The sequence below is a fragment of the Hippoglossus hippoglossus genome, chromosome 4 (genome assembly GCF_009819705.1).
Source record: "Hippoglossus hippoglossus isolate fHipHip1 chromosome 4, fHipHip1.pri, whole genome shotgun sequence".
Lineage (NCBI taxonomy): Eukaryota > Metazoa > Chordata > Actinopteri > Pleuronectiformes > Pleuronectidae > Hippoglossus > Hippoglossus hippoglossus.
The window spans coordinates 1,746,445-1,760,071 of NC_047154.1; the positions used below are offsets into that span (position 1 = coordinate 1,746,445).

The 13,627-nt window shown below is 41.0% G+C and overlaps 1 protein-coding gene across 7 annotated transcripts in view; it reads left to right on the plus strand.

Moving 5' to 3' along the window:
- mcf2l2 (MCF.2 cell line derived transforming sequence-like 2) overlaps window positions 1–13,627 on the plus strand; it is a 132,937-nt gene that overhangs the window by 76,312 nt on the left and 42,998 nt on the right. For all 7 annotated transcript variants that reach the window (XR_004613701.1, XM_034583874.1, XM_034583877.1 and 4 more), the window contains exons 17-21: window positions 638–753; window positions 4,182–4,251; window positions 9,033–9,125; window positions 9,644–9,736; window positions 11,400–11,522. Coding sequence is in view for 6 of the 7 variants with exons in the window: in XM_034583874.1 (XP_034439765.1) it covers window positions 638–753; window positions 4,182–4,251; window positions 9,033–9,125; window positions 9,644–9,736; window positions 11,400–11,522 (495 nt within the window). In the remaining variant the exon portion in view is untranslated. The remainder of the gene's footprint in view (window positions 1–637; window positions 754–4,181; window positions 4,252–9,032; window positions 9,126–9,643; window positions 9,737–11,399; window positions 11,523–13,627) is intronic.

Here is a 13,627-nt window from a genome sequence, read left to right on the forward strand (position 1 = left end):
ACAAATGTAGTATTTTTTGACAAATTTTGAAGGGCTTTCTTTACATTTTGTTCAAAATAAACCTTGAATCTACTCTTCTCCACCCACCTCTCCTCTCGCCACCCATTTTTCTCCATTCACCCCGACCAGTAAAGCCAGATGGCCGCCCACACTTGTTCCAGAGAAGCCAATTGTTGTGGAAACTGTTGTGTGCTCAATAATTTCTCAACCTAACTGTGTAAAGGGACGTTATAGAGCACACAACAGTTTCCACAGAAGCCAATTGTTGTGGAAACTGTTGTGTGCTCAATAATTTCTCAACCTAACTGTGTAAAGGGACGTTATCCCACATCATAATCCTTTTTTCCTTTTGAACATCCCATTTTCAAGATTTGATCCAATGCAATAGCAACTCATTTCAAATCAGATTACTTCTGGACAACTGGCCCCTGGGCTGAAAAGCACAATATATTCATTAGATGAAACTTGTGGTAGTGTATAGTCTAATTCATTGCCCATGGGTGTTGATCTGTGGACTGAGCTTGTGTGCAGATGGGCTGTGGTTTCTGTTTGAAATGATGAGCTGTGTTGTTTTGCTGATTTGCCTGATGTTCTCTTCTTCTCCTTCACCGTCTCGTCATTCTTTGCTTCTCCCCAGGGTTATTTTGCAGAGCTAGATAACTCAGAGCTCAGCCACCTCACACCCCCCTCCCTGGAGAACAAAAGAGATGTGCTGTTTGGTAACCTGCCAGAGATATATGAATTTCACAACAGGTAGATGGAATGACTTTCATATTTTGCCCTTCTATATTTGCTACTTTATCATGGAAACACTGATAACAGTGTTATAAAAACGGGATATAAATACTTTACACCACATATATATTAGAGGCACAGTCCAATATTAACTCAGGGTTTGGTCCTCACTAACTTTTTTTCCACCATGTTCACCGAGTTGGGTTATCATACTTTTAAGCATTGTTTATATGAAAAAATATAACATAGATTAGATCAACATTAAATTCCCAATAATACTGTAAGTAGAAGATATTTGATGATCCTCTCAATTCTCGACAGATAATTTGTCTGTTTATACTGAATTTTTCTTGAGGGTGAATCGGTTTTAAACTGTTGGTCACGGGTGAGAAAATGTTTTTGTAGTGATTGACAGAAAGAAATGCAATAAGCTTCTCACATAAAACTTTAAACTACACTGTGTCTTTCAGCAAACACTGACAGGCATATCTCATGTCCCATTCAAGCCACAGTTTAAAACCTTTGAAAAAAAAAAGAACATGTAACTGGATTTCCTTGACATGAATGTCTTGTATTTTGAGCATTTAGGTATGCACCGTGAGCATGAATGAGTTACTGAAAGGACCTACTGTGCACAGGCCTTACGACCCAAAGGTCAGGGGCCCCCTGTGTCAGAGCCTATTTGTGAAGTAAAATATCTTGTTTAAAAAAAGACACAAAACTTAGGGCAAGATGTATTTGAGGCTTCAGTATCAGTGATTTAAATCAGAGAAGCAGATCTGCTCTGGTTTAGTTATTATTATGTCTAATATCTGCACAGAGGGCTGTCAGTACATACCTGCAGTAACAGGAAGCTTTACTTTCTCTCTGTTTTGTGACAACAAAATAAAATAGTGGTAAAATCAACAGCAGCACTGGAGACTGTTGAAGCCATTTTTGTCTCTTAGTGACATTTGGCAGAAATCTCAGGAGCTGCCGTTGGATGGAAATCTACAACTGAACTTTTCTTATTTCCTTTATAAAGGAAGTAATGTGTACATACAGTGGCAGCTATAAGCTCATATACAGCTGTTAGGTGTCTGACAGGATAAATAAATTGAAATTATAAAATGTTACTATTTTCCTCTATAAACTGGATTGTGTCAGTCTGGATTAGTGTAAGTGAAAATAATGACAACTAAAAACATCACAAAGACAACACATCTCTCTAACGGTGTCAAAAAAGTTTGAAAAAGTTCCACAAATTTAAAGTTTGTAGCAGGTCTTCTGCATTTAAAGCTTGAATTATAGGTATACATCATATTGGCCCCATCTGTCTATCAATAGTTTCAAAAAACTTGAAAACCCCCAAATGTCCACTATTTTCTTAGCATTTATTTTTTGAAATATAAAAATATAAAATGAACAAGTGGTTTACACAGACTCTTATCGTCTGCTTTGATAATTATGAAAAAATGCTTAAGATGTGTGGCTCTTGTCTTCACACTAACTCCCACAAATCTGTCTGTCTGCATTCCAGCTTCTCTGTTTGCTGACAGCAGACACACACACAATAAACACAATAATGTTTACATTGACATTGAAACATTGAAATGTCATTCTATTACTACTAAGTGCTTTAAAAAAGGAGCAAATAAAAAAATATATAAAACACAAAGCTAATTAAAACAATATCATTTAAAATCAAAGGCAGCAAATTATATGATACAAAATCTAAAATCAAAGACAGCAAACAAAATAATACAACAATCGAAACAGCAATCAAATAAAAGCCATTTGGTAAAAGCACGGACACACACAAGTTAAAATGCTTGCCTTGGTTGAGTAGCTTGTTAAATTTAGCCATATAATTAAGAATTATCCCAAATTAGTTTGATTAATATGTCAGTGCGTTAATAGCAGGACATTGATTTTTGCAATGATCTGGATAATGAGTTTAGCCTCCTCCACGTAATCCCCACCAGGAGCCACCCACAGCTCTGTTTGGTACTCGAGTCTCAGTGAGGCTTCAGTCTCTGCAGGAGGAACAATAAACTACGTCATGGGGAATTATCTCTGTGACTTCGAGCTAAAGTCAGTCCCCCTGCAGAACAACACCTAAGAACACTGATAATGTATCTGACCACATGTTATTAGTTAATGAGTGCAATCATGTAAATCATGTTACGATTGTCAGCTGTTTCTGGTGCTCGTTATATGTGTCTGCTGGTTCAGTATCCATCCTGTTCACATTTTAGAGTGAGGGACATTTTCCAAAACAAATGTGTATCTTTATTGGAATGATGTTAGTTACAGTATATACTGTATGTTACTCAATTTAAGAGAGGAGGGATTTTATTGGTACAGCCTTACCAAGACAATTTCCTGTCCCACCTGGTGGTAGAATAACCAACCACAGTGTATAGCAAACAAATGATCTTGAATTTCATGCAGAAGTAAACTGTTTCTGCCCAGTATCTGTTTTGCTGGATCAAATGATGAGTGAACTGATATTTTAATAATTCCAGCTGACTTTTAATTGTATAAAATTAATTTTACCCTGTAGAGACATAGGCTACATCCACACTACTTTTTCAAACTAAAACAGGATAATACCGGCTTTTTTTTCTCTGAAGAGGGTTACGTGATATGAGCATGACGAATCAGTGAAGGCTACTTTGTGACTGAAAAGACCCAATCAGCAAGCAGTTGTGTGTCTGTGGAACAACATTGCTTCCAAACATTTCTGTTTCTAACCGTCCAAACTAAAACACTGTGCTGGAGTTTTCAAACTCAAATTGGGTCAGCAGTGTTTCCAAACTACTCCTTTTTAGTGGCTCTTAAACTCTGCATCAATGTAAATGCCTGACCTATCCACAGCAGAGTTTATGCATTTTCAACCAAAGATGTAGGAGTATGGAGTGTGTATCCAGTGTGTGTATTCACAGAGATTACAGGCCAATCCAGGCAGATTACAGATTACTCGCTGGAGGATTAAAATATTGACTTGTTTCCTCTTTTTCCTTCCATCCTTGAACTCATCTACTCTTTCTTTCTTCTTGCACTTCTTCCTCCCTCTGTCTTTCTTCCTGTTTTGTCCCTTCCCCCATACATGTTTCTCTCCCTGTCTGCGTCAGCACTCCCTCTGATCTCTCTGTGTGAGGTGGACCTAACATTACTGAATCAGATTCTTTCCACTTCTTTGATCTCCTTAGTTTACATTTTCATAAACTTCATAGAAACGTGGTCAAGATCCAAATTGTAAAAATGGAGGTGGAGGAGGTAAAAAATAACCCATGAAGATCCAAATAATTAAATAACTACTGCAACTAGCCCAACTAGACTGAGCTGTTGAAGCTAAAAATTACTAACACGTGTTGGTTTAATGACGTTAAGTCACTTGAGGCATTTGGGTAATTTGGCATCCAGCATGTTCTTATTCCTGTTTGTCCATGGATTCCCTGCAGGACATTTCTGAAAGAGCTGGAGAACAGTATAGAGAAACCAGAGCTGGTGGGAACCTGCTTTCTGAAAAGGGTGAGTAGCTTTGAAACAGTTCTGGAAAGTAACTGATTGCAGTCTGCCCAAGTACTGCACACTGTACATTTTACATGGATATTCCCAGTTTGTCATTTTACACTAAACAACGTTTCAGAGTAAAATGTTCTCCTGTATAATACATACTTTTTAACAAATTGTAGTATTGTAGTATTTAGTTATGTAGTAGTTACGTACACTTGAGTACTTTTATCATCCAAAATCATGGGTTTTTTTTCATGTAAAAGAATTGAATACACATCTTAGAGACTAAAGGAATAAGTTACTGAATGTATATATGTATACTCTACTATCGTCATAGGTGGACTTAACCATTAGGCAAAGGTCGGCAATTGCCTTGGGCCCCGAACTACCAGGGGCCCCACAAAACACCTAATAAAGTTATAGTTAAGATTTTTTTCTTACTCTTCATTATTTAATCATGTCATTCTAAAAATCCATATGCTAAAATGGCATCAGAATGCCTATACTTCATGAGTAACTAGTATCTCAGCCACCCCCCTCCCCCCTCAGCCCCCGCTACAATGGACTATGCCATTAGCACATCTACAGAGGTGGTTCAGGGTGTAAACAGAGATTTACGAGCAGTGTTGTGTCAGGTCACACATAAAAAGAACGAGTTCAAAGTTCAGTTCAACAGGTGAAAATTCAGCTCACAGGAACATTTTTATTGGGATGTTTATGATGTAGATGATGAGTTTACCATTATGTATTTAATTATGAATCTATGGTGTCGGATCATGATTCCATGTCGCTCAGGGCACTTGAGTCCTAACTGTTATTTGACTTCCTGTTTGTCCGTCATATCTGGTGTTGTACTGAGCACAAAATGTTGACGAGTCATTTTTCAAGATTTTTTAAATGGGAGCACACACGCACATTTTCGCCCGCTCCTGGTGTTTTACATGAAAACAAACATGAGCGAAGAATAGAAAGATATGAATTTATATAATAAATAAATAATATATAAATAAAAACTTTCAAGGGAGAGAAAGAGAAAACAGGGACAAAGGAGAATGGCAGCTGGTATATTCTTATTGTACTGAGATCATATTGTTTATGAAAATCAGTTTTTACTGTGAGTGCATTTGTTAAAATGTTGATATGTTTTGTTGGGTTGGGAAGAAGTTACAAGCAGGACTTTCTTAGATAAATAAGGATTGAAAAAGGTGGAGAAAAACTGATGCTGAGGGCCCCATGCCTGTGTTCGCCTTGGCCCCCAAATTGCTAAATCTGCCACTGTCTCTCGTACTAATAATTTATTTAGTATATCTTGAAATTCTAATCCATTCAGCTCACCCATAAAGACAATATTGAGAATATATTTTGTTATTGACAGTGTGAACTGAACTGGACTGTTTTGTATTGATTTGGTTCCATACAAATAAAATCAATTGAATATTAGGAGATGTTTCAATAATTGTATTACCTTCTTTTATAAACATGTGGGGGTAACAATATTAATATACTGCAGTCCATTGCAAACCTCATCCTCAGGAATAAACTGAATGAATACTTGCTTTATCTGTGTCACCCAGAACTGACCTGTGTTACTGTCATGTTTGTGAAGATACTATTTATGGATGAGCTGTGGTACTGGATTGCATTAGATTTGACAGATTTACCTAATGAAGTTACCGGAGTAAGAATAGACAGCCCTTCACCTGAGTACAATCACATAGAACCAATCTGTCTTGAAGGAAATAGAATTTCACTCAAAGATTTTTTTAATTTAAATTTAAGTGATTTATATATTAATTTTTTCCTCCTTTTTCTTTAATGATTTCTGCATTTCACATTCAGGTAAAGGTCTGTTGCTGATCGGGTGTCAGAGTCCTGTGCTTTTTCTGTCTAATGATTCACAACAGTTCAAGGAGCGTTCAAGGGTCTTTGGAGGCTCTAGGCAAAAGGGACCTTGGGCCCTACATCTAACTAAACTAAACTCCTCATTTTAGTCTTTAACCAAACCTCTACAAACATGTATTTTTGGGCAGAGAGCTTGTGTGATGGGGCCGCACTTTGATGTTTACGACCATACGGCTTTTGTAGTCGACTATACATATTCGAAGCAGGGGCGGCTGGCCAATAGAGGGCGATAGGGCTCAGCCCTCCCAAAGTAAAAAAGAAAAAAAGATGATAGTGACACATTTAGTTAATTATCATTATAATCATCATTATTATTTTTAAAATGTCTTAAATTATACAAATTCTCAAGACAGTTTGTCCTGCCTGCTGCCTCTGAATATCATAGTCCAATCAGCTACAGCGTCGCGCCTTATTCGGGGAAACAGTGGAAAACAGTGGAAAACAGTTAGTATATATGGAGGAGATGGGGTCTACCAGTCAGTGATGGGCCGAACTGTCTTTTTAGACTCTGTGTCCTCTTAAGTGCAATCTGATCGAATCAACTACAACTACAGTGCAGTGTATGTAGGATCACATTTAATCACACATGCTAATACAGGCACCAGTCACAAGTGTGAATGTTATAAACAGGGGGAAGCTACGTCTAACATGTGCCCCGCTGCTCCATGGAAAGCACTACAGAAAGTGAGACGTTAGTGTATTTATTTGACTTCCTGTTTGTCAGGGCAGGAGCAAGAGAGGAGGTCTGTCTTCGCCTTTACAAGCTCTCCACCCTCTGCATCCAGCTGCTTTAAGCTTTTCAAGACAGATTTTCCTCTCTATACCTGCAGCATACAGCGGCAGCTCCCCTATTCCGCATGCCTGAAGAGCAGTGCAAGTTCCGCGGTTGAACCATGCCAAACAGCTCTCATCAGATCTAATCTGTTAACATGTACGCAGAAATGAATAGCAAGCTGTTCTGCGGCTGTTCCACAGCCAGTGTGGCACGGGCATAAAGCTGTTTTCCGACATGTCCTTCAAGGGAACTATGGAGAACTGGGTCCAGACTTTCTCTGCAGTTTATCTTTCATACATGCACAATGCAGTGGGAGGTTCACTGCTCAGACTCGTTCACAAGAGCAACAAATTCTCCACCGGATCCATGTGAAAGGTGGTGCAGCAGGCAGAGGCAGGAACTCAAGTATCAACTCTGTTGCAGAGATCACATGATTATGTTTAAAGCACATCAACACCAGCGCTGGCTTTTTTCAACACAAACTCTGCACTTAGATGCAATGTATGAATGTATATGCGAATGGATGGATGGCAAAACTGTATAGTTTAAAGACTAGAAAAGGGCTTTTTAAATACAGACCGTTTACCATTTAAAGGGGACATAGCATGCCCATTTTACCACAAGTTGATATGGTTCCTTGGGGTCTTAATGAAATGTCTGTAACATACTTTGGTCAAAATACCACAAGGATCATTTAAAACAGCACCCTTTTTACCCTGTATAAAACAGCCCTCCACAGAGTGACCTGTTTTGAGTGCCTGTTCCTTTAAATGCTAATGAGCCAGCTCCCCCCTCCCCCCTCTCCCCCCATGATTTTAAACGATATAAATTACATATTTTATATGATATAAATTATCAAATATGCATCCCATACTTTGTATTCCCCTTCTGTTGTCCTGGAGTTTTAATTTTCCCAATCACATAATTAAATGTCCCCCTCTGCCCATCCACTACAAGCACACAAGCAGATAGACAGAGAGAGAAAGAGAGGGGTGGGGGGGGGGGCTATGAAGACCATCATTTACCCCCGAACCCCGACATTCAACGGGTACAACAACAAGCGGAGAAAGCAGAATCGCGGGCTGACCTTATATATACAGTCTATGGGGCTGACCAGCGGAGAAATGCACGTCCCGTGTAAACAGCCAGGCGGCTGCGTGCTGGAGAACGGCGCTGCCTCGCAGCGGCGCTTCCGCGTCCGGTGTACCCCGGCGTAACTACTGTAACCCGGCGTAACTACTGTAACCCGGCGTACAGTAGAGCTGAACACTGCGGAAGTCTTCCACACAGCTGGCAGTGTGGAAGACCGCTGCGAGGCAGCGCAGCGCCGTTCTCAAGCGCGCAGCTGCCTGGCTGTTCACACGGGACGAGCATTTCTCCGCTGGTCAGCCCCATAGACTGTATATATAAGGTCAGCCCGCGATTCTGCTTTCTCCGCTTGTTGTTGTACCCGTTGAATGTCGGGGTTCGGGGGTTACAGTAGCGCTGAACACTGCGGAAGTCTTCCACACTGCTGGCTGTGTGGCGCTGACACAAATTCCAGCTCACGCACGGGAGAGCGAGCGGTCGCTCCCGAGCAGCTGCTGCAGCCTCCCAGTCCCAACGATCCAGACAAATGCCACATGTGAGTGAATCGCGGGCTGACCAGCGGAGAAATGCTCGTCCCGTGTGAACAGCCCGGCTGCGTGCTTGGGAACGGCGCTGCGCTGCCTCGCAGCCTCGCTGCCTCCGGTGTAAACCCGGCGTAGCGAGTGTGGGGGGACGGGCTGGGCCAAGACCATGTAGGGGGGCGGGGGGTGGGCCAAGACCATGTAGGGAGACTTCCAGTTCCTTGTTACGACACAAAACCCAGGAAGCGCAATCGAGTCGCTCAAGCATGACGTTTCTGACTTAGAGGAACTATAACAAAACGCGTGAGTGTTTTTTCCCCAGAGTTTTTGGGTTGGTAGACATGCCAGATACCCACATTAACCTGTAGAAGCACTAACAAAGTGGAATTTGCATGCTATGTCCCCTTTAACTGACAAACTTCATATTCCAGCTGCAGCTGAAAAAGACCCGAAACTGATGAGAGATGATTGAAGAATCTAACTTCACTCACATGTCTTTGTTTTGTCAGAAAGAAGAGCTCCAGGTGTATCAGAAGTACTGTCAGAACAAACCCCGCTCTGAAGTCCTCTGGAGACAGTGTGGAGACAGTCTCTTCTTTCAGGTAACCCACGCATGCACGCACGCACGCACGCACATACACACACACACACACACACACACACACACACACACACACACACACACACACACACACACACACACACACACACACACACACACACACACTAGGACAAAACAACCACCTCAAGCTGCATAAACTAATTTTCTTTATGTGAGGCCTCATATAGCAGCAACTAACTGTACCGTGACTCCCCTAAGATTCAATTAGTGAAATCTTTTTTGGGTGAGTAGTTGATAAGTTCAGCCATTAAGCACTGGTGCTACTGTGTATGACAGACTGCAGTCTTTGTTAAAATACATCCTTTATTTAAGAAACCTCATGCAAGCATTTAACTCACTTGACGGCAAATCTACAAAAACTGCTGTCCCTTTTATGCCCGAACCCAATGTTGTGTTGTGTTGTGTGTTTTGCCGACTGTAGTTTAACATTAAGTTTAGCCTGTCTGTCGTGTCTGTCGTCCCTTCCTGATGAAGAACATTTGGGTTTTCTCACAACAGGAATGCCAGAAGAAACTGGACCACAAACTCTCCCTGGATGCCTACCTGTTAAAGCCTGTCCAGAGGATCACCAAATACCAACTCATGCTCAAGGTAGCCACACACAAACACACACACACACACACACACACACACACACACACACACACACACACACACACACACACACACACACACACACACACACACACACACACACACACACACACAGTGTTACCATGAAACAGACTTTGTTGAAGAACAGTGGAAAACAGTTAGTATATATGGAGGAGATGGGGTCTACCAAGAGTCACAGTGAGGCTTCAGTCTTTTCACTACAGATCTAAGAGTAATAAACATAGATACATCTGGTCTGTATTCTGTAATGTGTAAGTCAGCAGGCTTCAGCAACAAGTTATAACAAGAAAAATATGCATTTAATCACTTATTACGATACACATTGTTCCAATAAACCATTTGTGCCTGTGGATTCCCCAGAGGTTCCTCTTTGTAGGTGAGCTGAGGATCTTGGGCTTTGCACTGGTCGTCGGGACTCATCGTCTGGTCTTTTCCTATGACATTCCAGACTTATTCCAAAACCATTTAAATGTCAATATCCTGCCTTTTGCATGAATACAACTTATACGACAGGTGGCTGTGGCTCAGGAGGTAGAGTGGGTCGTCCTCTAACCAGACGGTCGGCGGTACAGCTGTGCCGACAGTGAATGGATGAATGGCAAAGCTGTTCTGTAAAATGCTTTGAGTGGTCATCAAGACTAGAAAAGTGCTATCTAAATACAGAATTTGACTGTGAAAATCAAGATGTTAAAAATATGAGTTAACTTAACACAGATATTAATGAGGTCAACTACTACAGTGTCTCTACTGGTTTTGAAACTGTAAAACTGAACTGAACTTGAAAACTTTCAATAAACCCATTGAATCAACTTAACTAATTTACTTAAATATAAAGTCAACTCTGCTATTTCATTACATTGACACCCACAGAATACATTGCTTTCTTTTTACATCTCTCAGTTTGATGAGTCAGGGGCAACATGCAGCAGTGACTCTGTTACTCTATCAGTGTATGGGATCTGGGCCAGAATAGCATTTGTTTTATCATCATGAAAAGAAACGACCATGACTTATTTGAACATGTATTACTAATATTCCTGTTGTTTTTATTCAAAAACTTGATTTAATGAGTTTAACTGTCAGCATGGGTGGCTGTGGCTCAGGAGGTCGAGGAGGTCGTTCTTTAACCAGAAGTTTGGTGGTTCGATCCCCCATTTTGCATGCTGAGGTGTCCTTGGGCATTATCCTGAACCCCAAATTGTGTGTCCCAGCAGAGTAAGAATGATGTGTGACAAAGTGCTTCACATAGATGCACTCTATCAAATGTGTGTGTGAATGGCAAACATACTGTAAAGTGTCTGAGTGGTCATCAAGACTAGAAAAGGGGCTTTTTTATATACAGAGCATTTACCATTTAATTCATTTCACTCATCAAAGTCAAAATTAGAACTAGATCGATTGATTCCAGTAGATGTCTTTTTGATGTTTACAGTGTAAAGCAGCTGCTATCTCCAAAAAAGTCTTTAATCCCCTCCCCTCCCTTCCCCTCCCTTCCTCTCCCCTCCCATGGGCCAGGACTGTTAGCAGGATAAAATAAATACTCCTATCATGATCCTCCCCTTGAGCCTCACAAGTGTTTTCTTCTTTTATCTTGCCTTGTTCAATCTTTCTAACCCGCTTCCTCCTTCCTGTCTCCCAGGAGATGTTAAAATGCAGTAAAAGTGAGGGCATGGCTGAGCTGGAGGAGGCTTTAGCGACCATGTTGGATATCATCAAGTCTGTCAACGACTCCATGCACCAGATAGCCATCACAGGCTTTGAGGTCAGTATGAAGAATTCATTCATCTTTCTTGTACTCAATGAAAATAAAGCTAAATAATATAATTTGAAATATAAGGAAACAAGCAGCTAAGTCACGTTAATCAACTTTAGGTTGGTAGACTGCTTAGCATAAAGCATACTTTGTGTTTATTTAAACCTCTGTTTTGTTTGATGACAAAATGAAAATGTTTTAGGACATTTTTCTGATTTATTGAAAATCAAAAAGAAAAAAAATATTATTTACAAAAGAATTCAATCCCTTAATTCAGCACTTTGTAAAAGCATCCCTATGCCCAGCACAATATCAGGTGCAGGACTGATGATCAGAGGAAACAGGTAGAAGTGATCTCAGGTGGCAAAGGTGGGTCTTCTCTGGAGTTATAGGAAGATACAGGAATCCACAGGAGGTGTGACAGGAGACCTGAACTGGCTGGCAGGTGAAGATGAGAACCAGAAACAATTTAGGCTGGCACTTGGAGCATCTGGCAAAAAACGGATGATCTGTCTGACCGTTGGCTAAGAGGATGTGGGAGGCATTGGGTCAGCAGGGAACCAGGTGGTTATGCCAAATAACATGAAATCAGTGAAACTCTGAAAACTAAAAAACATAATGTCGGCGGTCAAAATGAGCCCTGCGGCGACAATATTTTTAAAGACACTGTTGTTTTAGAGTGTATTGGAGTCAGAAAAGCACTCTCAGAAATCAGTGAGACTATCATCTTTTCTGTAGCGGGCACTGTATCTGAATCTAATTGGTTCCTTTGGGTGTCAATATAACGTTATGTTGTTGAACCAAAGAAAAGATATAAGGTTACATCGGGGGGGTTCCCCCTCGGACTGAAAGGTACTGTACTGCTTGTACATCAAAGGGGGATCAGAACTTCACACCCTGTGCAATATGGACTATGCCCTGAGAGTCCGTCAAGGTGTTTTCCTTCTTCTGAATTTAGATACAGAAAGGTACTGTACAGTGCCTCTACTGCACACAGGAGACAGAACCTCACAGCCCATGCACTATGCTCTGGGAGTCCGTACCTCAGGGACACACCTCAGGGCTTTCAACCAAGCCAATACTGCATTAGGATCACATAGCAGTCTACAGAGAAATGCACAATTTCAGCACTTAAGTAACCGTTCTGTTTACAGCACCTAGAGTAAAAATGAAATAATTGAGCCCTCTGAGGCTTTATCATACATAATGACTGAAAAGATAAATGAGTATATAATGATATAGAGCAAATAAGGCAGTGAATAATGACACAAAGTGAACAATAAAGAGCACTTAATGACACATAATAACACATAGTAAATAATAATAAGTAATAACTATTGTGTCAATCAAAATAGATAAATTGTGAAGGTGTGATAATGCAAAGATTATCACAGCAATAACCAGAGTAAAGAAATTAGCAGACTAGAGAGTTGTACCAGTAGAGAGGAGGCACTAACCAAATAACTTAGTGACTAGGTAACCTACAAATGGAAATGGAAACAATACCCATCCTGCCCTGCCTCCCATAACCTGACTTACTAGTTCAGCAGCTCAGGCAGACTAAAAGCAGATAAACTCAGGGACAGTCCTCCCTTCAGCTTTTATTAAGGACTCTGAATGATGACAGTTCTAAGAGGAAGCAGATGAACAAGCTTGACTGGTGAAAACTAGTGGTGCACCGATGTATCGGCCGTATATCGTTTACTGCTATCGGCGTATCGGTAATAAACTTGACTTTCACCGATAACATTGGCCGATGTTCATTGGTATGTTTTCTGCAGCCTGCCAATCTGGCATCCAGATTATGGTACACTGACGCCGGGTTTACACCGGGCGCTGAAGCGCCGCGCCGCGCAGCGCCAAGGAAAGCCAGGCGCCTCCCATCCACCCCCCTGTTAAACCTTTGTGCGGTTCACATGGGCTGCGATGCGCCGCGCCGCACCAGCGCCCTTCACCGATGGTTTCAGCGTGTGAGCGAGCGTATCGCGCCAGGAAACAGACTGAAAAATGATTTTAAACGATATAAATGACATATTTTATATGATATAAATGATCAAATACGCATCCCATACTTTGTATTCCCCTTCAGTTGTCCTGGAGTTTTAATTTTCCCA